The sequence below is a fragment of the Pempheris klunzingeri genome, chromosome 5 (assembly GCF_042242105.1).
Source record: "Pempheris klunzingeri isolate RE-2024b chromosome 5, fPemKlu1.hap1, whole genome shotgun sequence".
Lineage (NCBI taxonomy): Eukaryota > Metazoa > Chordata > Actinopteri > Acropomatiformes > Pempheridae > Pempheris > Pempheris klunzingeri.
The window spans coordinates 5,312,512-5,336,214 of NC_092016.1; the positions used below are offsets into that span (position 1 = coordinate 5,312,512).

The 23,703-nt window shown below is 40.1% G+C and overlaps 1 protein-coding gene across 1 annotated transcript in view; it reads right to left on the reverse strand.

Annotated features, from left to right (window-relative positions):
* cep290 (centrosomal protein 290) overlaps nucleotides 1-23,703 on the reverse strand; it is a 33,651-nt gene that overhangs the window by 776 nt on the left and 9,172 nt on the right. Inside the window, exons 15-50 of the mRNA XM_070830441.1 lie at nucleotides 23,603-23,669; nucleotides 22,798-22,907; nucleotides 22,323-22,398; nucleotides 21,998-22,131; nucleotides 20,350-20,505; nucleotides 19,312-19,461; nucleotides 19,096-19,211; nucleotides 18,908-19,010; nucleotides 17,344-17,574; nucleotides 16,918-17,091; nucleotides 16,686-16,797; nucleotides 15,922-16,127; nucleotides 15,568-15,719; nucleotides 15,112-15,223; nucleotides 14,280-14,735; nucleotides 13,964-14,128; nucleotides 13,643-13,750; nucleotides 13,344-13,478; nucleotides 12,982-13,251; nucleotides 12,587-12,694; nucleotides 12,196-12,395; nucleotides 10,272-10,485; nucleotides 9,656-9,793; nucleotides 8,513-8,734; nucleotides 7,629-7,751; nucleotides 7,372-7,514; nucleotides 6,666-6,821; nucleotides 4,967-5,090; nucleotides 3,086-3,220; nucleotides 2,564-2,650; nucleotides 2,160-2,324; nucleotides 1,946-2,068; nucleotides 1,609-1,778; nucleotides 1,175-1,316; nucleotides 452-525; nucleotides 94-188 (exon numbers count right to left, since the gene is read on the reverse strand). Of these exons, the coding sequence (XP_070686542.1) occupies nucleotides 94-188; nucleotides 452-525; nucleotides 1,175-1,316; nucleotides 1,609-1,778; nucleotides 1,946-2,068; nucleotides 2,160-2,324; nucleotides 2,564-2,650; nucleotides 3,086-3,220; nucleotides 4,967-5,090; nucleotides 6,666-6,821; nucleotides 7,372-7,514; nucleotides 7,629-7,751; nucleotides 8,513-8,734; nucleotides 9,656-9,793; nucleotides 10,272-10,485; nucleotides 12,196-12,395; nucleotides 12,587-12,694; nucleotides 12,982-13,251; nucleotides 13,344-13,478; nucleotides 13,643-13,750; nucleotides 13,964-14,128; nucleotides 14,280-14,735; nucleotides 15,112-15,223; nucleotides 15,568-15,719; nucleotides 15,922-16,127; nucleotides 16,686-16,797; nucleotides 16,918-17,091; nucleotides 17,344-17,574; nucleotides 18,908-19,010; nucleotides 19,096-19,211; nucleotides 19,312-19,461; nucleotides 20,350-20,505; nucleotides 21,998-22,131; nucleotides 22,323-22,398; nucleotides 22,798-22,907; nucleotides 23,603-23,669 (5,452 nt within the window). The remainder of the gene's footprint in view (nucleotides 1-93; nucleotides 189-451; nucleotides 526-1,174; nucleotides 1,317-1,608; nucleotides 1,779-1,945; nucleotides 2,069-2,159; nucleotides 2,325-2,563; nucleotides 2,651-3,085; nucleotides 3,221-4,966; nucleotides 5,091-6,665; nucleotides 6,822-7,371; nucleotides 7,515-7,628; nucleotides 7,752-8,512; nucleotides 8,735-9,655; nucleotides 9,794-10,271; nucleotides 10,486-12,195; nucleotides 12,396-12,586; nucleotides 12,695-12,981; nucleotides 13,252-13,343; nucleotides 13,479-13,642; nucleotides 13,751-13,963; nucleotides 14,129-14,279; nucleotides 14,736-15,111; nucleotides 15,224-15,567; nucleotides 15,720-15,921; nucleotides 16,128-16,685; nucleotides 16,798-16,917; nucleotides 17,092-17,343; nucleotides 17,575-18,907; nucleotides 19,011-19,095; nucleotides 19,212-19,311; nucleotides 19,462-20,349; nucleotides 20,506-21,997; nucleotides 22,132-22,322; nucleotides 22,399-22,797; nucleotides 22,908-23,602; nucleotides 23,670-23,703) is intronic.

Below are 23,703 nucleotides of genomic sequence, written 5' to 3' on the forward strand. Positions count from 1 at the left end.
CTCTTTCTCTAACTAAAATATGATCCACAAAAACCTAAATAAATCTCACACTGCTTCCTTTTCAGCGAATGTGGGTGTGCTTGTGTGTCTCACCTAGTTTAGAGGACGTCTCACCATATCGCTCGCTGTACTCGTTCAGCCTTTGTTTCAGATCAGTGTTCTCCCTCTGCAGCTCAACGTTAACCAGTCTGAGGACGAGAGAAATGGCAAAATCCAGACAAAGAACACAAAGGTCAGAGTGGGAACTGACTGCTGTCCACCTGCTCAGCTTTTCTCAGTTTGCTTGCGCTAATTTGGTCCCATGTTAGACACTTGGATGTGTGTATGTAAGTTAGCGATGCGTCTCTGGTTATGCATTTCTTTGCCAAACTGTGGTATACGTGGATATCAGAAAATGTAGTGAACCATATTATGATTCTTATTAATACACATAACACATAGATAGACGAACCTCATTGCCTGGACCTCCTTGGTGGGTCCTCCTTCTGTCTTTGCAGTTGCCGGGAATCTCTTTAACATGTCAACCTGAGAAATGACAACGCCAGAATGACAATTTCAGTGGATTCGTACAAAATACTTCACACGCAAGCTGAACAGAAAGACTAGCTATACAACAGAAACTGACTTAAGTAGGATATTTTCTTTCAAAGAGAATTCACGACTTTATCTGTCTCTCAAAGTCCCTCGACTTTGTGAATGCGCAGCACTGACTTTCTTGAGCAGGAATTGCAAAGTCGACCTGGAGACCAGACACTTGCTATTTTACAAATGACCCTCTCTTGAAATAACACACGTGATTGAAGAGAGCCAATAGACCATCTGGTCCAGACCAAAACAGTTTGAGGCCACCTGAGCAACATACTGAGATCATACTGTTAGAGATCTGACCTTTTATTTAGCAGCTTTAATAATTGTTACATTGCTTTAAATGTGTTTTTATAAAAGTATTTCAGTAAAAATGTTTTTCAGTAGTGTGCTCCAGGTTTGACTGTTACTAAACTAAACAGTGAGTTAGTCTGTACCTGACTGTTACTAAATTAATCAGTGAGTTAGTCTGTACCTGACTGTTACTAAACTAAACAGTGAGTTAGTCTGTACCTGACTGTTACTAAACTAAACAGTGAGTTAGTCTGTACCTGACTGTTACTAAACTAAACAGTGAGTTAGTCTGTACCTGATCTTCAAGTCGCTGGATGCTAATCTGGGCTCTCTCCTCGCGCCTGGTCACGTCCCTCAGCTGTTGTTTGAGTTCAGACAGACTGGAGGTCTTCTGGGAGAGCTCCTTCTCCAGCTCCTTCATCTTGTTTTCAAACATTCTGTGGATGGAAGGGAAACAACAACACTGTAAACGGTGCTTGAAGTCTGACGCTTCTACAAGTGGAGCGGTGCAAGGTCACGGTTTTGAATTCCCAAGCTGTCTGGGAAAGCACGAGTAGGGAGGAGGGTAATGGATGGAGACTGATTTCTTTCTACTGCTGATTGATGCAATTTAATAGAGATTTAACCTACTGTGCACTCAGCTCATTAAAACTTTGAAAGCTTTTCAATTTGCTCTGAACACGTACTAAACTGAGGCTAATGGATTGCATTAAAAACCACTTTGCTGACCTTGTTACCACAGATGCCTTCCAGGCCTTACTGTCTGCTCCCTCTGCGATGGGTTTGGACAGAGCTGCCCGCAGTCTTTGCTTGGTCTCCTCCAGCTCTGCCTCCAGCTTCTCATTGGTCACTTCCAGGCTCGTCTTGGTCCCTCTTAGCCTTTCTGCAGCTTCAATTTCCTGTGACGTTATGAAACATGTATAAAGGGGGTTTCATTATAGAGGAGAAATCCATGTTCTAAGAAAAGAACAAGTGGAACAAGTGGCTAAATACAAAGATACCATCTTTTTAAATCAAAAATATTAAACTGTACTATATTATGGAATATAAGTAAACGTGTCGTTACCCTTTTGATCTCCTTGCGTAGACGTTCATTTTCCATCATTATTTTCTCCATTCCTTTGGTTTTAAATTCAAGTTTGGAACTCAGCTCAGCTTCGCTTTGAGTCTTGAGTTTCTCATAGTTGGCCTAGAAAAAACAAAAGAAACAACATTTTACTGTCAGCTGTAGTAACAGAACAGAGCAGTTAAACTGAATGTGAAGTGATGCGGTCAGGAACCTTCAGCTTTTTGTTTTCTTGCTCCAAAGCAGCGACCTTGTCTTGACTTGCAGGCGCGCTGGATTTCTTCAGCGTCTCATTTTCCCTCTGTACCCTTTCCACCACTTTCTTCATCAGCCCAATGGTCCTCTCAAGTTCGGGTACTGACTTACCGCTCTGACCAGTCTGATGAGGAACACATTACTGATTATTCATTATTCATTGTCATGATCTACAGTAGCAACTGGGGGTTGGTGAATTCAATTTCAAAACCTCTGTGGTCGATTCTGTTTCCTTCCCATTTGTTTCTCATTAGATTAGATTGTTTTTTTAAACCTCATATAAAGACATAATTAATATCTTGTTATTTCTGGGAAAACACTACACACTGTAGAAAGACCATATGTGGCTTTAGGTGAACATACTCCACGTGCATGTCCCTGCTTTTTCTCCGCATCTGCCTTTTCCTTTTTCAGCACGCTGCACATCTCCTTAAGGTCTGCAACTTGAGTCTGTGAAAAAAGAGAAAGTGAAGATCATAAAAAAACACTCCACCAAAATATTTACTGTTATTTAAATCAATATTGTATAATTGTGTCTTTACAGTTAGTGTCCGGTTGGGGTTCTACACATCTTTGTTTAATTGTTTTAAAGTTTGTAAAGTGAAAGTCGCTTTTCATTAGAGCAAAAAATTATTCGCATGTGGTATTTGTAAATGGTTTGTTTCTTAAAGTATAGGAAAGATGCACAATTTATTTAAGACAACTGTGGTCAATCAGGAGAGAGACGATTGACCACAGACGAGCAGTATTGACCTTCTCATTGCCAAGTCTTGGCTAGAGAGCATTTCCCGAAATTTCAGACATTCATTCATTTAATTGTCTCACTATCAGGACCAGTACCAAACAATGGCGTGACACAGACTTGTCACATTAGGTTATACAGACCTTGAGTCTTGGCAAGTCTTTATGGGTCTGCTCCAGCTGAAAGCGCAGCTCCAGGTTCTCCGATGCAAGCTTGAGATTTTCTTTCTGGAGGTCCTGATCTCTCTGCGAGGAGGCGCCAGTGGCTCGTTTTGACGCCTACGCAAAGTAAAAGACACCATGTCGGTCACGGGAAGTTAATTAAAAGGCATATTGGTTATGACACTGCTGCGGAGGAAAAACACTGCTTCTTCAAAAACAAAGAGAAAGTCGAGAAACAGCTTCACTTTGTTCTTGGGGGGTCACGAAACTGTCTCTACCTACAAACGACCACGGAAACCTCTAGTCCAACAGACAGTGCAGAGGAGGAAAACACCGACACACTAATAACCGGACACTTACTACTCACTTTTAATGCCTTGAGTTTTTTTCTGCCACTTCTACCACGCTATCACAGAACTACCAATTCAATTGGGTGACTAGAACCTGGAGTACCTTCAGATTTCTAAGAGATCTGCTTTCTCGTTTGCGAACCCTTTTTTTTCTGATAAACCTCTCTGAGTGGCTGGAATCCACATCTGGTTCTGCTGAGTTGGACTGTCCTGGATTATCTTCCTCTGTTGCTTCCTTTGTAGTGTCAACCACTTCAGCTTTGAACTTAACATGTTCTGCAGCCTCTTCTGGCTTTTCCTCCCTGATTCCCACATCATCATCTGCACCTCCATCACCTAGCTCACCAGCATCCTCTTTATTCACCGTTTTACCGCTGGCTGCTGCTGGACAGTGGGTGGACATAACTGATCCTGGTATTTCTGCCGGTGGTTCTTCCTTTTCTTCAACCACATTGACTTCTGGAACACATTGAATGTCTTGTGTGTTATCTGTCTCTATTCCTGTCACATCTCCCACATCTATCTGGCTTTGCTTTGGCTCCCTCTGTTGGTCAGCGGGGTCTTCAGCAACTTCATTGCCAACAGAGTGGCTGTAGGACTCGGCAGGGAGGAATGCTGCATTCCCTTCGCATGACCCATCCGCAACATCAAAAGTGACAGAGCAAATCCCTCTCCAAGAATGGGAGGAGGAGCTTTTTCCCTAGGCAATGAATCAGATTAAATTCGGTGCCGGTGAAGAAGAACACACAGTAAAGAATGTAAAGACAAAAAGGAAAAACATCTTTGGTTATTCAAAATAGAACAGAGAGGTGAAAATGTTTCGTTCAGTACAAGTGATAATTATATGTTCTATGGGATGCCTGCAATAACGTGAGGTCTTGTAATCTCTGTAATATGTGTATATAATCACTATTTTCATGATCAGTTAACCTGGAATATTTCTCTAAAATGACAAAAGTGAAAAATGTCCATCACAAGTTCCGAAAGCCAGAGGTGATATTTCAAATTGTGTGTTATGTTCACCCAACAAATGAAAAGCTAAAATATTCCATTTAGATGTAAAACAAGGTTCCTACAGCTTTTTAAAAGTAAAGTTCAAGCACTTTCAAAGTACCTAAACCAAAAATGTCCAGAATCTCAAAGCCTCAAGTGTTACTATAAATGCAACTGCAAATAATAGTCTACATAATTCCTTTAAACTCACAGCAATCATTGGATATTCACACATAAAACAAATCTGATGGCAGGATAATTTTCATTTACAACATTAAAATCCCCCATTTTGCTTTAAATGAGTGATTGTGTGGATGAAACACCAGATTATGTTGAGAATTTATATATTCAAATTCAACTCTTTTCCAAACTTTGGGAGCATGGCTGAAGCATGCTGAAACCAAAGAATGTGAGGCACATTAACTTGATAAACTTCTTACATGATTAACCAACTTGTGGTGTATTACGACGTGAATTATTTATTACAGTCTACATGTTGTGCACTGTGATGAGAACTTACAGAGGGTCTCGATGGAGACTCTTTGGGTATCTGGCTCTCTAAAGATCGGACTCTCTGCTCCAGGTAGCGATTCCTCACGGTCAGATTCTCTATGGCGTCATCACGAGGTAAAGCCTGGCGCTGTCTGTGAGTTCAACAAGAAAATAAAAGTCTTGGCCAGCATTTTATCACCCTATAATGAGTTTATCAATGAGGGGCTGTCATTACTTAACAACATACGTCACAGATATTCCTGTATTTTTTATAAAGAGACTTGCGGTGAGTACAACAGATTAGAGAATGACATAGCAGGATACTATTGGCCAGTGTTGTCTTATCGCATATAGTTTATCTGCACTGCACATACACTACTCACAAAAAGTTAGGGATATAACTAATATTCAGGTGAAATATATGGAAAATGTAAAAAGTTAATGCTACAGTGATATTATATCATGAAAGTATGACATTTAAGTAGAAGCATGCAATGGTCATTTTATTCATTTTAAACAATGTATTTGAAGAAAAGCTAACAACAGTGGTAGGTATACCACAACAAAAAAATTTCAGTGTCTCAATAAATTGGGATGTGGCCAAAGGACGTCCACTCCTCTCCTTTCTGTGACTCTTCCAGTCTCTGTATCACTGTTCCAACCTCCTGATGACACTCTGTGACCCTCTAAGCTCAGTGAACACCTCCGTCTGAGGACTTCCTGTTTGAAGCCTCCAGTGTTGAGGTGCTGCTGATCAACTGTTAGGTGTCGTCTTGGTCTCATGATGTCAGAATGTGAACAGCACGATGAGGAGGACTGTTTAAATACCAGTTCTAACTGAAGCAGGAAATGTATTGGTGGATTCATGGATCAAACCTGTTGTGAATGTTGCTGTTAAGCTTCTTGTTAGAGAACAGCAGCTGGTGCAGAAAGTACTGAAACACTGAACAGTTGGACATGTGCATTCAAAGGTTTAGAGAAGGTCACATTAAGTTCACCTGGAAAGTTTAGAATGCATTTTAGGTTCATCCTGAAATTTCACCTGAAAGCCGAATATCCCTAACTTTTTGTGAGTAGTGTATGTTGGCAATTAGAAAAAAGAAAAATCAAGTTCTTTATTTGTCATGTGCACAACAATTTAAGTGAAGCCGTCATTGGTAATAGACGTCTGCATTACAGTGGGTATTTTCTGCATGCTATAATTTCCATAATTCAGTTTAATATGTAAATGTTTATACATTTTATGTATTCTACAAAGGTTTTTTTAGTTTTAAAATTTTTTTTTTATTGCAATTTAACTTTGACTGTAAAAGTAATTGTTCAACAATACTTATTACATCTATAATTTAACCATTTGTCAGTCCATAAAATTGTCAAGCGTACATGATAGTGGTGATAAAATTTTACAATATGGTGTAAATAATTGCATGGCAGAATACCATTAAATTTAGACGTAAAAATGTAATGATCAGTCATTTTTGTTATAGCTCGAGATAGGAGTGATAGGTATCCAATTACTTTGATAAATCGGTTCATCAATCAAAATTTAGTCTGTGTTTTAATCGGCTAAACGAAAAACCTTCAATAAGGCTTCTAAGTACACAACTCCATACAAGTGTACTGAGTATCACACCATTTGGTTGTAATATCTTTAAAATAAGCCAAAACAAGACACTAAAATTTGGGCATTTGAACAAAACTACAGAGTTTTTAAAAAAACAAGTTACCTTATTGTGAGGATCTGCGTCTGCAGATCTGAGTTCTTCTTCTTCAGCTCCTCCATCTCCTTCTCCATTTCAGTGGATCGCACTCCCACCACCTGATCGGCAGTCACACCTCGAGCCTTCAGCTTCTTCTGCAGTGCACTCTTCTCTTGCTCCAGTCTGCACAGACCAAAAAATATGACAACTACACCCTCTTGTTATGATTATTGTTCGACCTAAATCGATTGATGAAGCAACTGACAGAAAACTAGCTTGCAGCTATCATGATAAACAATTGATTGTTTTAAATTTCTCTAATGTGATAATTGCAGCTTTTCTTTGTTTAGTGTAATAGTATAGTAAATATCTTTGGATTTTCATCTGTGGGTCAAATAAAACAAGGTATCTGCACCACTGTTGGTTGTGGAAAATCACAACTGGCATTTTTTTTTCCTTTTTACATTTGTTTAGTTATTTTGTAGCTAAAAATCATTCAAAACTAATCAAATTAATTGAAATCACAATTCTCTGATCTGTACTACCAGTGTTGGATAAAGAGCCGTGCTGTGTGCATTCAATTGACATGCAATAGTTTGAAGTTTGCAAACTTCACTCTCTCACTGTCAATTGGAGCCAAATGTTCCAAGTTGTCTTTGAATGTAAGTTAGTCTGTCATGAACCAACATCAAAGAATGCAGTGTAATCTGTCCAGCATGGTGTACACACTGACCTGGAGAAGTGCTCTTTAAGGGTGATAAACTGTTTTGACAGAGATTCATTCTCTTTTTCCTTCTCCTTCAGGGAATTCTTCACCTTTTCCATCTTGGCTTGCCATTTCTTACTCTCCTCCCAACGCACAATTTCATCTTTGGTCTGTCAGAGAAACAAGATGTAGTGAAGGTGCAATGAATTATAATAATGCCAACAGCAACAAGTAAAATAGATGTGATATAAAATGTGTGGTGTTGAGTCAGTTGATGTTAAAACCTTTCCATGATCGTCATTGACATTTTTTATTTCTGCTCTTTTCTCCAGGTCCGACTCAAGCTTCCTGATCTTCTTCTGCAGATTCTCCATGGTTTGCCCCTTCCCATCTGGTTCTGCTTGATTCTATTGGCAAAATAAAAATAGAATAGATTGTTATAGCTCCTATTTCTCAGACAGAACAAAATAGAGTGACAGTGAGCGGTCCTGACAGGCATTACATTCCTTGTTTAAGTCGATGAGAAAACTGAGGTACTAACTCCGCAAAGGTTATAGTCAGAGCCCATGGCATCATGTAAAAGATATGAGAGACTGAGAGACAGCCAAAGCGTCAAACGTCCCGAGACCAATCTGGAATTTAGCTTTACGAAATACACAAAGGTATTAATCCACAGGAATACCAATTAAATTTTATCGACCCCGATAACAACTGGAAGAGTTTATCTTAACTCTTAGAAGAAGTCTACTCTTAACATGTTCCTCATGGGCCTTTTTCACAGAGGACATGTTGCTTAGTCACAGCAGGAAAAGCACAGATGTAGATAATCAAATGAATGATGGCTGAATTCCATTTAGCTGCTTTAGTTTCAGATCGCTGGCCTTGTGCACGCTGGCTCACTGTCACAGCTTACTGGGACAGCGCCATCGTTAATGTTATTAACAATACCTGTGCTTTTCCTACGGGGACAACTCAAAATGTCTGCCGTGAAAAAGACTTATTGTTTAAACATTTATCTGGCCGGGTCATGTGGCTGTTGCTGTGCATCGCTCACACACATAATCGCAACAACATAAAGCTCCAGCTCAAATTCAAACCAAGCTGTATTCTTCCTTACAAGTCCATTAACTTGTTAGCGTGTTATTCCAAACTCCTTAGAGACACTAACCTGAAGGGCAGCCCTGAGCCTCTTGATTTGCTGCTTGAGCTCCTGGATTTCCTGCTCTCTCTCTTCCTTTTCAGTCTGCAGGCGTCTCTGGGTTTTTTTACACCCCTGTAGGTCCTGGTTCAGGCTGTCCAGTTCCTCTTTCAGCGTGCTCTCCCGGCTTTTGGCTGCTTTAGCAGAATCCTTGGCGGCTTGAAGTTCTTCATTAAGTTCTTGCACCCGCACCTTTGGAGAAAAGAATTGATGCTGCTAACAAGTAACGTCTGTGTATCCAAAGCCTATATCTTATTCTTCTGCATTGTTGTCCAACACATGTAGTTTAGTTTGAGTCAATCCAACATACACCATCTTGCTGCTACTCACTAGTGCACCAGGTGTGCTTGTCCGCAGCTGAAAACAGTTCCCTCATAAATGCTCTAGTTACTACTGTTTCGGTAACATTTGGTTAAACCTACAGTGCCCTGCTGCAAATTAACTTTTTATAACTGATGAATGGAAAAAAATTCATTGTTTAAGATATGAATGGGCTGCGATAGGGAAGAGCAAAAATATTGAGGGACCAATTAACACATTGTTTGTTTTTGTCTTTTCATGGGATTTGTTGTAAGTAACAGACAAACGGACAAAAGCCAGACATATCCTTTAACATTACCAAAACAACTTGTTTATTATACTGGTTTGTTTTGTTTTAACTCGCCAAAGGCACTCTATAAATACCATTATCCCTAAATACAGCCATCTGTTAGTATTTTTTAACTTTATTTGCTGTAGCCTTGCAGTGTATTCATGTCTGCCAAGACATGCAACACAGACTAATCAGCATATCATGGTAACTTCATGGTAGCTTTTTAAATCTATTGGCTGTAAAAGGTGATTAATGAAAGGATTAAGGAGGATGATTAGCTACTATACAAAGGCTGTGACCAGAAGCTTCTACTACAGGTTGCTAATCAGTATAAAAGTGGAAGTAGATGATACTTCTTTTGCTTTATGGAAAATATTTTTGTTTGTGTTATCTGAATAAACTTACTCCTGAGGTTTTCACTGTGTCAGTTAATTGGCTCAACTGCTAGTCATACAATGAAATGAGCATTGAAATATAACATGCATGAAAAAACATGTGTTAGTATGATCAAGGGGTCCCACCTTTAGGTCTTTGGTGTGTCTGTCAACCAGCATCTGTACATTGAGACTCTCCTCTTTCTGTGCAGCGCTGGCTATGACTTGCTGCTCGGCAGCAGATGTCATCTCTGCTCGCAGCTCCAACAGAGCCTTACTGAGAGCCTGCCAAAACAGGGAGCAAAGAGATGCCGGGTATGATACATACAGTGAGTGCAGTGGTCAAACTGCCTTTGAGGTTTAACTGGTATTAATTCACTGCATTCTATTTTTACATTTGACTTACGTTATGAGCATTGAACCCTGTGCATACAATCCAAAACGCAAGAACATTCAACTTTCAGCAGCAGTGGACACTGGGTGAACAGCTGGAAAACATCCACGTCATGCTACCAGTCCATCACACAGCCAACAGAGAAAAGACGTTCACTGGAGATTTAGTCTTATGTAAAGAATTTACAGCACCCAGTTCACCTGTCTGGCATGTTGGACTGGGACAAAATCAACTAAGGAGAACATGCCAACAATTGACAGCATTTCCTGATTCCCCCAAAACGTATCAGGGTACTTCTGCAAGGCAACAGGACTGTATCACATACAGAGAAAGAACAAAGTACAAGTAAACTTAGAAGAAAATAGGAACCTTGAGCTGTTTCTCTTTCTGGGCGAGCTGCGCTTTCAAACGTTCCACCAGATTTTTCATGGTGTTGCTGGGGGAGCGGATATTGGCCTCCTTCTGAGCTTCCAGCTCAGTCCGAAGGTAGTTCATCTCTTTCTCCATCTGGGCCATCTGACTCCTCTGGTCCTCTGTCTCACCAGTCTGAGCTTTCACGTTGGTAGCATGGTACTCCTCCAGCCTGCAACAAATCCCCTCCATTAGTTTGATTTAAAACATACAGACTCAGTCTCAACTGGTGGAATGAATAATTTTAAATACTCATTGTGTTTGATTTGCACCTGGCAGGGGAGTAGTATGTTTGAGTCACTCCAGGTCATCACTACTGAACCTGTACAGTGGGAGCGCCGTTTCCTAATGACCAAAATGTGACCAACATGTCTCCTGTTCTGTAGCTAATGTGGTATGCAGAGGGTGTACTCACAATTAGAATCATTAAAAATCATACACATTTGAAGGGAGCATAATTAATCCAAAAGTCAGCCTGCAGCAAACATAGAAAAGTTCATGTAAGCCTACACCCTCACTCATACAGAAACAGTTGTATACGTTGGGGGCTTTCTTCATAAAGGAACGTGTGAGGTGTAGAAGATCACGACCATACACACAGGATAATCACTTCCTGTTCCTGTCTAATGCCAGACACTTACTCTTGTACACACACTTTGCAACAAAACATCTATGACTAATTGGCCATTTCTTATTTTGCATTAATCATTTATGGTCAGTCAGCAGTGAGCTGTAAAACTGCTAGCATTAGGTACACCTACTTTCCTAGCTGAAGCTAATTACCCTTTAATGTACTTTACATCATATTTAGCTTTTATTGAGACTTTAGATGTTATATCAACTTGTCCTTGAGCGGCTATAGTTTGTACTGGCATTGAATAGCACTAGATTGCATTAGATTTAAAAGGTTAATATTTTGCATTCAAGTCATCGGGTGCATTCTCCTGTGGCTGAAATGCCTATGTCCTAATGCACTACTGAACTCTTGAAGGCCCTCTTTAATCTGCTTTGCTGTAGCTGCTTTTTATTAAACTTTGAACCTCTTAATTTCCAGTTTCCTTAAATTCCCCATTAAGTCGCTTTAAGGGTGTTAAAACCATCTTATTGCACACAGTCTCGCAGTATCAGCTTGCTCTAGCTCTTCATTGAAGCTATATGGGGACGCCTGGGGCTCAGGGACAGAGACAGCCATCCACTAATCGAAAGATTGGCTGTTCGATCCCCGGATCCTTAAGTCCACATGTCGAAGTGTCCTTGGGCAAGATAACCCCATATTACTCCTAAAGTCTGTGCCACTGGTGTGCATGTGAAGAAGCATTACATTAGATCCTGATCAGTGTGAACATGTGTGAATGGCACGTAGTGTAAAGCCCTGTGAGTGGTCAGAAGACTGGAAAGGTGCTATATAAATGCCGTCCATTTACCATATGGTGTTTACAGTGAAATAATCCAACCCAATGCTCCATAATCCACAACAAAAGGCAGAGAATGTGGAGCCTTGTATAAGAAACCTGTTCACACACAGTGCTTATGGTTGTGTTAGTCCTCTGCATTTCACACGTATAACCTGAATCTGTGATTATTTCTCTTTTAATCCAGGGTTCACTAAACTTACCAAAATACCAAACAAAATACCGAGCTGAGATCATTCCCATAGAAGGGAAGTAATGCAATGAGTTTAATAAATATACTGTAAAAAAAAGTGTAGAATTAGTTTAGCTGTTCATCAATGTTAATATCCACATTGATGCTATGTTCATCTACTCAAAGATAAAGGCAACAAAGGACTCTGATTCTGCTTTAATATACTCTTCACAGATGACCACTGGGTCATACTCAGAAAAAAACCTCATGGAATTTGGTGTAATAAAGGGATAATCACTTTGAGATCTCGTCAGCGTGTTTCTTAGCCAGTGCTTCCATGATGTTCCGATGTCGCTCCAGCTCAGCAGTGGTCAGATTCAGCTTCTCTGTGGCGGAGGAGAGTGCGAGTTCCTGTTCGGCCACTGTCTGCTCCAACTCGGCCAGGCGCTCCAGGTGCTTGGTGGTAGGCACCTTGATAGTGGGTTTCTTTATCAATTCCTGGACAAAGAAAAGAAGATGCATTTAACAAAACACTAAACATGTTCAAATACTCATTGCGGAACATCTTCTAAATTACTAAATTAATTAACTGTGAAAAGTGGATGACATGCACAAATGTTATTGTGAGTCTTAGCTCAAAAGCCAAAGAAAAAAATGGTCCACAAAGAAAGACATGGATACTTGCGTACCATTGCTGCCTGCTTGAAGCGGTCCAACGAGGAGTCCGATTGCAAATCCAACTTCTGATGCAGCATTCTCAGCTCCTCCTGGTTTCTCTTTATCATCTCTTCTTGATCCTGGGATCAACAAGGTGTTGTTAAATGAAGCTAAGAAACACTTGGGCCATAAAAAGTTTTTTACTCTAACTACGCTGGGTTTTTTTTAACAGAAGAGGCATTAATCAACACTTTTACTATTATATTACAAAATGTATATGGTGATTGCTAATACATATTTAATGTAAGTGCTAAGATTTCTGGTTTTCCACCCACTGGAGATTTCAGATAAACCTTAACAGTCACTGCAACTTATAACTGATAAAATGTTACTCATATAAGAGAATTGTTTCCTTGTATCACTGTACCTGTCTGGCTTGAGCCAACTGGTTCTGGTATTTCTTTAGCACATCCTCCTTTTTGTCAAGTCGACTCTGGAGATCTTTGATGGTCTGGTGAGCCAGTTTGAGGGCTGGCCGACTCTCTGGCTGCCCCTCTTCATGCATGGCAAGGTCAGCAAGCAGGCGTTCTCTGTTAGCTGAAGCTGGGAGCCGGAGACGCAGCTCATTGATCACTTTATCCCTGGACACGATGTTCTGCTCTGCCCTCCACAGAGCTGCTTCTTTCTCTTTCAACCTCTGCATGTGAAGGTATTAGAATTCAAACAATATGCCATGAGTTTTCATTTGAGAGGAATACTAGATGTAAGAAGAAGGATGGACTACTGTACCTCATCCAAGCTTTTGCAGGTGGCCTGCATGTCCAAGATGGTGCGGACATGCTCTCGGATCTTACCCAAAGCAAACTCTAACTGATGAGCAAGAGGTAGATTTGGGTCTGGTAGGGATCCTGCACCATCCTCATACTGAAAACAACAAAAAATATGGTAAAACAAAGCTAAATCCTGGACTTGATTACTGAAAAAGAGCTGGAAAATCAGCCTGTTTCTGAATAATCATTTTTTACTTTGCTTTGCTTTGCTTTTAATTTGAGCTATTTCATCATCAACAGCTGTGAATGATAGTTTACCTTTTCCGCACTACTTAGAATTTCATTCTGGTGCTTCTCATAATGGTCCAATTGGCGCTCCAGCTGTACCTCTCGCTGATCCCATGCAAGCTGGCGTTCATCTTGAATCTTGACAAGAGAAGAGTTTTCTGGATTACCATGACACTTATCTTGAAAACTACACCACTACTGATGTACCTCTGTACTTAAAAGCTCTTCAAACGGTAGTTAAAATTGGAGGTTGCTACACTTTTCTCCACTCTTCGTAACTGAGTAATACCACAATAATCCTTTTAAATACAAAATTTGTGTCTGCATAGCATCTTAATTAATTTCTCTCACCATGTTTTGCTGCAGAGTATCCTCTTCCAGCGAGCAGATGGTTCTCTCCTGCTGTTCCACCAGGTTCCTCAGATACCTGATCTCCTCCTTCAGGACCACCAGCTCCCTTCCTTTCCTCAGCTCCTGCAGACGAGCTTCTTCCATCTTCTTCTGCCACTCAGTTACCTGTTTGAAATTTTTATAGTGGAGAGACTTTCGTCAATGGCAGCTTATGAGTTGTTGGCAAGATGTCACAAATCCCAAGATTAACTGTGTGTTATTCTACTATTTTAAACAGCTGTCATAACATTTATATCTGCCAATTAACCACAATGACCTTCTGGGCCCCTTTCACATCCTTCAGTGTTGAGATAAGCTCCTCCAGTCCTCGAAGTCTCAGTTCCAATTCCTCCGCCCTGCCCTCTGCCATCCTCCTCTCCTCCTCAGCCTTCTTCTTCTCCTCCTGGGCCTTTGCTCTGTCTTCCTGGAGGCTCACCATGGCAACAGAGAACTTTTCCTGCTGGGGAAGCGGCAGCGCTCCGGCGAACTGTCTACGTAGTGACTGGATGGTCTGCCTTAAATGTTTGGAGCGATTTCTGCCCTCCTGGCGAGCAAGGAACAGAGTGTGCTCACTGGCATCCAACCGCTGTTCGGCACGCAGCTTGTAGGCCTCCAGCTGTTGGATTTGAGATGTGGCAGCCTCCAGCTTGGCCAAATCAGATGACTCACTGAGCTGCAGAGCTACTATGTGCTGGTGGAGCTTCGCAATGAGGGCCTTCTCATCTGACTGTGACTGAGGGACAGAGACGACATTGTGAAAACACGCTTGTGTACTAATGTACATAGATGACTCTTACAAACCAGAGTGTTTGTGTTTTGATTTTATAAATTTCACTATACTTTTTACCACTGTAGTATTGAGAGGCAGAGCTATCATACAAATGTTTTTTACTTTAATATTTGTGTACCCGGCATTGGAAACTGTGGTATAAACTGCGGTGAAGTATCTGATTTGTAGCATCAAGTACCTAAAATGCTTAAGTTCAAATCCCATTTTCATAAAAGGTTCTGATGCAAAGAGCAACAGTAAAATCTTTTCATGAAGCGAACAGGAAATGTTGATGTTTAACCCTTCCAAGGTTCCATAAAGTTTAAAAACACCCAATTACCTGGTAGTCCAGTATTTGTCTCCTCAAAGCTTCTACTTCCTTCTCTTTGGTCTGCTGTCTGGCTTGAAGAGCAGACGCCTGCTTCATGGCCACATCAGACACCTCTTGAAGCCTGTGCAGACGAACAGTAGAATGGGCTTATTACTATCACTATTAGTGACAGTGCAAGAGTGTCACAGCTCACAACCTACATAGAAGATAAAAGCAAAGAAATTATCTGCCGTAACAGAAAAGTATCTTTAAGTGAATTTTGTCAAGTTTATCTTTCACAACCATTTGAGTTTGGTCCAGTGCTCACAAACATCATACAATTCACAGTAAGGAAACAACTGAGCAACTTACACAGTAAGTAAGTATTCTGACTATTTCTTGATCATACTGATGTGATCTAAAAAAACATTTAGGATTAAATAACTTATTTCCAAAGTCATTCTGGGATTGCAAATGAAAACGTACTTAGAAACCTCGAAGCGAAGTTCAACCTCGGTCCTCTCCAACTCTACAATCCTGGCTCTGTCAGCGTCACTCACAGCTTTGCTGATGCTGTCTGCAAGCTCATCTCTCAGCTCCCGCTCCACCCTCTGGGCCTCTACATTCATCTTGGTGAGCTGAGAGAACAAGGTTTAAATAAAGCTTAATAAACAGGTGAAAATCTGGCAAAGACGGACAAATGTTCAAATACTCCTGTATTACTGTTTTTAGAGCGTTTAACAAAATATCAAAAATCAAGTCACATAGATGCCACGAGCAACAGCAAGTGTCAAGTGCATGACAGAAAAACATTAATTTGTTGTTTCCTTGGCCTCATACCTCTGCAAACTTGGACTCCAGTTCTAAGTTCCGTTCTTCCACCTGCTTGAGGGAGTTCCTCGTTTGTTCATACATTTTGTGGGCATGCTCAGCTCTCTGCCGCTCATTCAGTTCCTTCATCTCCAGAGTGGTGATCCGCCTGGCAGCAGATACCATCTCATTGTTGGCCAACGCTTTGTCCGCCTTATCCATGCTATTTTCACTTCCTGTATTAGGATTGAAAAAAACAATTTGGGATGAGAATTTAATATTAAGGGCAGGATCCACAAACACATTAACTCGAGTTAAATCCTGGTTTATCGTAGCGCATCTATACTATGCAAACGGTTCTCTGTGTCATATATTGACCGATGACGTCACATCACTCAACATCCTTACTATTAAGACAGGAATTTGATGCCACTCCGAGCCAAAACTCAAAATAAGCAATTAAAATGAAGGTAAACATATCTAAGCTGTTAGTGATAAACATCTAGCATACATACTACACAACACTGCATATATCCAGGACAAAACAAAAAAGTAAGAAGCAAATAGTGTCGTCAGAATCAGGATCAGAAATATTTGACCAACCCCCAGGGTAAATTGGGTACCCCAACCTGCAAATGTTATGTTAATAGGACAAAAGTTTTAATTTAATGGCCCAATCAGTCTGTGTATGCTGTGTTGACATACTATTTGCTCAGGAGTGAGATAAAACCATGTTTTTTTCTGAAAGAGAAAAGTAACTGGACTGAATGTAATCAACCCTATCCTTAGTTTACCTGTTGCATTGATGTTGTCCCATACTTGCTCTAAAGTATTCAGTTTCTCCTTTGTGATCTCGAGTTCTTTATTCATGGCAGAGATTTGCCCCCGAAGGGACTCATTCTCACTCTGAGAGACGGGAAAGGGAAGAAAGACAGAAATATTATATGGTCAGTCAACGTATAACAAAGACAAAGTCTGTATTAGAGATGTAATGTAAATACTTGGTCAGTTAATGCGCTTTTATACCTCCAAGTGTTCGAGGTTGGTGGTTCTCTGTATCAGGCGGCTGTCCCTCTGCAGCATGTCTCTGTATTTGACTGTTAGCTCTGTGTACTGTTTGTTAGCCCTCTCCAGGTCTGATGAGGGCACGCTATCGTCCAAGGCCTTCTGCAGTGCTGCTATCTTATATGCAGCCATCTCCTGCAGAAAAAAAACAACAGTTCCGTTAAGAAACCATTGTATGGTTCTGACTCAAAATGCAAATTTACTTATGATTTTTAAAAGAAAATTACAGTATTTAGCAATCTGGGTTTTATTCTAAGAAAAGTATCACCAGCTACATGAACTTTCTATAGACCTCGCTGATTAACTCTAACTCTACTCTACTCTACTTTTGCACTCTGGAAAACAGAGTTTTGTCTGTTGGTGAAATGTAACTTTCTGGTCCTCTACCTTGTATCTCTGCAGGTAGCCTATCCTCTGGGTGACAGAGGCCTGCATGTGGCTGCTCTCGTCCCTCAGCTTATTGTTCTCCTTGCGGAGGTGCTGTTCCTGCTCCAGCAGGGTAATGTAGCGCCGCGACAGCTTCTTCTCATTAACTTTCAGCACCGTCAGCTTGCGAAATGATTCACTTAATTGTCTCTTGATTTCATCTGGGTCCCTCTGAAAAGTGTCCAGCAGCCCCTGTTGGATGAGATGGATAAGTCCTCAAACAAATCAGATCTTTTTTGAAAGGTAGGTTATAAGTACATTGAAGCAGAAGGAGTATCCATTTCACTTTGGTATTCTTCTCATATTCACTGACTCATTCATTTTCTGTAACTATTAATTCATTAAAAATAAAACAGTATGGGTGGCTTAACTTCCTGTTATTTCCTCTTGTGCTGGACATGGTCTGGTGCTGAGCCCAGCACTGTGAAATCAAACCTCCATACACTACTCACAAAAAGTTTGGGATATTCGGCTTTCAGGTGAAATTTCAGGATGAACCTAAAATGCATTCTAACCTTTCCAGGTGAACTTAATGTGACCTTCTCTAAACCTTTGAATGCACATGTCCAACTGGTCAGTACTTTTTGCACAAGTTGCTGTTCTCTAACAAGAAGCTTAACAGCAACATTCACAACCATTTGATCCATGAATCCACCAATACATTTCCTGCTTCAGTTAGAATTGGTATTTAAACAGTCCTCCTCATCAAGCTGTTCACATTCTGACATCATGAGACCAAGACGACACCTGACAATTGATCAGCAGCACCTCAACACTGGAGGCTTCAAACAGGAAGTCCTCAGACGGAGGTGTTCACTGAGCTTAGAGGGTCACAGAGTGTCATCGGGAGGTTGGAACAGTGATACAGAGACTGGAAGAATCACAGAAAGGAGAGGAGTGGACGTCCTTTGGCCACATCCCAATTTATTGAGACACTGAACATTTTTTGTTGTGGTATACCTACCACTGTTGTTAGCTTTTCTTTCAATAAATTGTTTAAGATGAATAAAATTACCATTGCATGCTTCTACTTAAATGCCCTACTTTCATGATATAATATCACTGTAGCATTCACTTTTTACATTTTCCATATATTTCACCTGAAAGTCGAATATCCCTAACTTTTTGTGAGTAGTGTATGTTGGATCTTATCCCAACATGTGCAAACACCAAAGGTTAAAACCCAGGTCCTTCTTACTGTGAGGCAATCTGTGCTAGCCATGAATCTCTTGCCTCTCACTTGTATTTCAAACTGCAAGTAAAAGTGAGTAGCCTGTTCCCCTTATTTGTGTTTCACATCAATTGAGTTAGAGGAAGACACTGGACAGATCCACAGGAACAGGGACATTAAGTTTTATGTGATTTGTGGTTCATATTGTGGGTTCTGAACATTAAAGCATTGGTGTGTGTGGGTGAAATGTAGGGCAAATTGGAAAATGCTTGAGGCAAGAGTGCCACATAAATGCAGTCCATCTTGCAGTACTTAAGCACAATTAATCTTGAAGCATTTATTTGTCTGACTTACTTCAAACTCTTGGATTTTAACAGCATCCACCTGCTTTTGCTCTTCCAGCTTCATCTCCATCTCTGCAAATGTCTCTTTCTTCTTTTGCCACTCTGCCTTCTCACTGAGCAAAAACAATAGAAACTGTCCCAAATTTTGCACTTTTACACACCAGTTATAAGCTTTGAGAAACTTCCTTGTAAACCAACCTTAGGTATTCTTTATAGAGGAGTCCCTGTTGGTGGCTAATAACAGAAAACTTCTCTTTGTATTCCTCCAGTGTTCCTATGAGTTTCTTGCTTTTCTCCTCTTTGTTCTTGAGTTCCTGATTAGCAGAAGCATTATAAATGTTTAATTTGCTTGTTGAGACATATTTTAGATCTATAGCTTTTCTGCCTAGGTCTTAAGAAGACAGTGACACGGACCTGAAGAAGACGAACAGCGTACTCATTCAGAGAGCTGATGACCTCACTGCTGCTGGGCCCCAGGGCCTCAGGAAGAGTCAGTTGTCGATGGACAACTCCAAGGCTGCCTGACTTCCTCAGCAGCTCCAATTCACCTTCAAGCTGGCTCACCTGACAAGCATAGATAAAGAAAACAAAAAGCAATGCCGAGCAGTCACATCTTTGTTATCAGACAGGTCCCATGTTTACATCTGGTATGAGAGGCTTATTAATATTTTAACAATGACAATAGGACTGTCCTTCTTGCACGGACAAAAGGCAACTTAGGGACATGGTGACCAGGTTATTCACCTATGAAACAATGGGAAAAATAGTCCACCGAAGACAGACAACACCAATGATTAATACATAGATAAATGAAAATGAAAATAAATCTATAACGCTGTCAGAGAGCACAATGCCCGAGACACAGGAATAATAAAGTAAAAGGATGAAGAGAAGAATCATAAAATAGACAAAGTGTTCTGACAGAATAAAATTGGATAACCTTCAGATAATGTGCATGAATTATGAAAGCTCTCTTAAGGAAAAGCTTTGTCCTTTCAATATCAGGGATTCAACAAATATTTTGCTGGCTCTGGCCCGGGAGACAGTTTCTTTTAAACATGATTTTCCAGAGAGTTTAAGTACTGAAATACTTGGTTCAAATGCTACAAACAGAGGAGGTGAATTGTTCAAAGAAATGTTCCAGTCATGCAAATTACCCTCAAAGACCAAGAGCGTGTCCGGCATTGCCACAGTCTTATCATTATGCAAGTTTGTTTGAGTAACTACTTTCATGTGAGACATTTATCTGTTGATTTGGAAGAGAGAGTTGTGCCAGTCAGCTATTTGGAGTTGTCCTTGAATAACCACAGTTAAATTACTAACAACACCACTTTGTTTGTTTTTTTTACAGCATGAGCCAAAATAGAAAAGTTCACGTCAGTTCATGTCACGATTAAGGAAAACATTTATCACGTGTCTTCTTGATCTCGACATAACACAATAGAGACGCACCTTTTCTTTAGATCTGGCAAGCTGACTGAAACTGCTGGTTGCCTCTTCCCGAGCTGTTTTCAATTCCTGCCTTAGTTCTTCATTTCTCCCCACCAGCTGGTGTATTTGGGACTTGAGGTGCAGGGCTGACTCCGAGTGCCCACCCACATCTATAACCTGTGACATAACAACAACAAGATATCATAGTACTGACAGTACAGACCGCATAATACGACAATTTAGGATTATTTTTTCAGTTTGCATGTTGCTTGCACCAGATACTTGCTGTTAATTTCTTTTGTGCTGGACACTCTTGACTTTAACTTTCTATTGGATTATCTTATAACTGATGAAAGGACAACCACTAAACGTTTTGTGGTTCACCACATCTTGTTGTTTATTAGGTTGCTATGTGACATGCCCTATGTGTTCTCAACTAACAGAATCCATTGAGATACTTGCGAGGGGAGTGCTCTCATTGTTTGCAGCACAGCAAATCCAATTGCAAAAGAGCACAGTGCAAATGGAGTCCGTGGGAAACATGTTGAATCTGTAATGGAAGAGAGCTCATCATTCATTTTTGAGTCTAAATGGATGTGTCTGAGGTTATATCGGCTGTGTGGGCTTTATTATAGCTTTGCATAAGTGCAGACCTGAGCTTTTACATAAAATGATTTTTGTAGGGCAAAACATGCCTTTACCATTTATAAATACAAACTATATAACATTATCTAAATATAATCCATGAAACATTTAAGTTACAAAATGTTCACCTAAAGCATTTAGACACTTTATAACACAACACTTGTTGTGACGAAATCTGTGCCGTCCAAGATTCTCAAGGGTCTCACTTGTAGTTTGTTCCCTTTACATGCATTTCATTTTAAGTTTAAATCTAAAACTGTATTAAAATGCATTTTCAGTTAAATGCTTTTATGTTCATCAGTGTCATTTTATTATTTCACAGACCAGATATTATAGGACTGACTCATAAGATCTTTGGTCTTTGATCACAGTGAAAACATTATACATTCAAAATGTTATGCTATGTTGAAATGCTGGAGCCTAACTTAACATCCTATAGTTTATAGTTTATAGTGAGTTGATGTCTTGGATGACATCGTAGGGAGACATATTTCCTTTGCAAGATGGAAAGTTTAGAGGAAAAGGGCTGAAATGGACAAAATATTAAGCTGTCATATTTGTTATTTTGTTAAAAAAAAAATTAGATTTTGCATTTAGTCATAAATGTGAAATTTTACTTTTCTTTTTTTTTTCTCAATTAAAGCCAGTAGTTTCCAAAAGTTTCAAATATAGTAGCAGCAAATACGTACAACCTCTTCCTGCTTCATTCAGGAAAACAAGCTGTTGTGTCAATAGCTACCTCATTACATTTACCACTTCATTTGAAGTGCAGGAAAATCACTTTCAGGGCCTTCTCTATTCATGGGTTGCATGCTTTTGTTTGTAGATTTATACAAAACCACTTCTTTAAGGAGACATAATACTCCTTGCTCAAGATATGCTTTGTTTTTATGATCTGCACGCTGCTTGTGTCTTGTTCATGACACTCCTGTCATATGGAAACTTTGAACAATTCAAAGGTCGTAGTAATGGTAGTAGAAAAAAAAGCATTTAACCCCAGATATGGTGCATGTGAGACACTTACATTAGCCAACCTTTCAAGACTGGGAATATTGATGGCAGCATTAGATGGAGTAGTCTCTTGATTGATCCTCATGGCTTGGAGAACATCTTTCAGCGCACCCTCCAGGTCCCTTTTCACTTTTGACAATTCATCCACTATAACACACACACACACACAAAGGAACAGTATCAGTGAATCTTTGGTCTCTGTTTGGTATTTCTTTCTACTTAGCAAAAGCAGTACATATTCTCATAATTTTGAGTATTGCCAGATGAACATAATCTATAGCTCTGACTCAGCTGTAAAATGTCCATGTGTGACAGAGAGGCACCAGGGCTGTTCTTACATTTCATCTGAAACTGGATCTTGTGAAGTTCCAGCTCTCTCTCCTTTTTGCTCAGTTCCTTTTCTAGGTACGCATTCTGCAGAGAAAAGGTTACGTCACTGAAAAGGTAACAATGAAAACCTTAAAACCTTTCAGCTACGGCTGCAACATGTATTGCCAGCAAACCAGATACAGCTCTTTACCACTTTTATTCAGCAATCTATAATTAATCCAGACTGATATTGTGAATGTCATGAACTTTGAGGTGAACAACCATGTTTCATGGTACAAAAAAAAAAATCACCACCCTGAATAAATAGAGATCAGATAAAAGAAGCACTAAATGGGTCATATTATTAGTTATGAAACGACTTTCCTGTTGATAGCAAGTGCAATCAGCTCTAAGTTCATTACACAGGAAATCGCTTCACTTTGAAACACTTGGGCTTGATTGAAGATGAGATGCAAGAAATGACGTCATTAACCAGGGGCTTACTTTGCGTCGGATCTCTTCATCTGTGTAAGTGCTGCTTTGTTTAAGCGGCAGCTGCACAGTCCTGCTGGGCCTGACATCCTCCTCCTGCAGCAGGCTTGACTGTGGGATCCCTAGAGAGAGAGTCGATTGTTAGACTTAAGAAACAGCACAATGTGAATATCAAATTATTTTCTATGTATTAAAGGTTGGGCACATTCAAATTTCTCACTATAAACTAACCATCTACTGTAGACAATTTCAGCTTTATTTGCCCACGTTTTAAGAGATCTGTCTCCAGCACTTGCTAGATTAACTTTCTGCCTCCTCCCCTACATAACAAAGGTGAGTGGAATATTGTTTTTTTCCTCACTCACTGTAAACAGCTTTCATAGGAACACTGTTTTTGGAGAGACATGTTGCTGTTGAATGTTTTGAATCAGCCATTGTTGCATTGCAAAATCGAAAAGTGATGAATAACATTTTAAAGCTGAGACAGCCACAGACAAAATTCCTTTGTAATCCGTTGCATTGGGGTGGAGACAGATGTTTTGATAGCTGATACTTAAAAGAAGTGCAAATAAGGTTTGGTGAATCAATGTATCATATCACAGACATACAGTATACTAAAGAGCACTGAAACTACAAACTTTGGCCTTCAACTATCATGGAGTCAGTTGCAATCAGTGCAACCACGCAGACACGTTTCCTTGAGATTGCACTAGCGATACAACAACAATACCCTAAAATAATCTTTTATCTCGTAGGGGAAGAAGATGGTCAGTATAATAACAATTGATGTTATTTGATTCCATGATTTTTGCATCACCTCTTTCCTTCACCATGTGTCTGACTTGTTTCTTTAGCTCCAGTCTCTCCTCTTCAAGACGTTCAATCTAGAAAAAAATAAATCAGGCAGTGAGGTGAGAG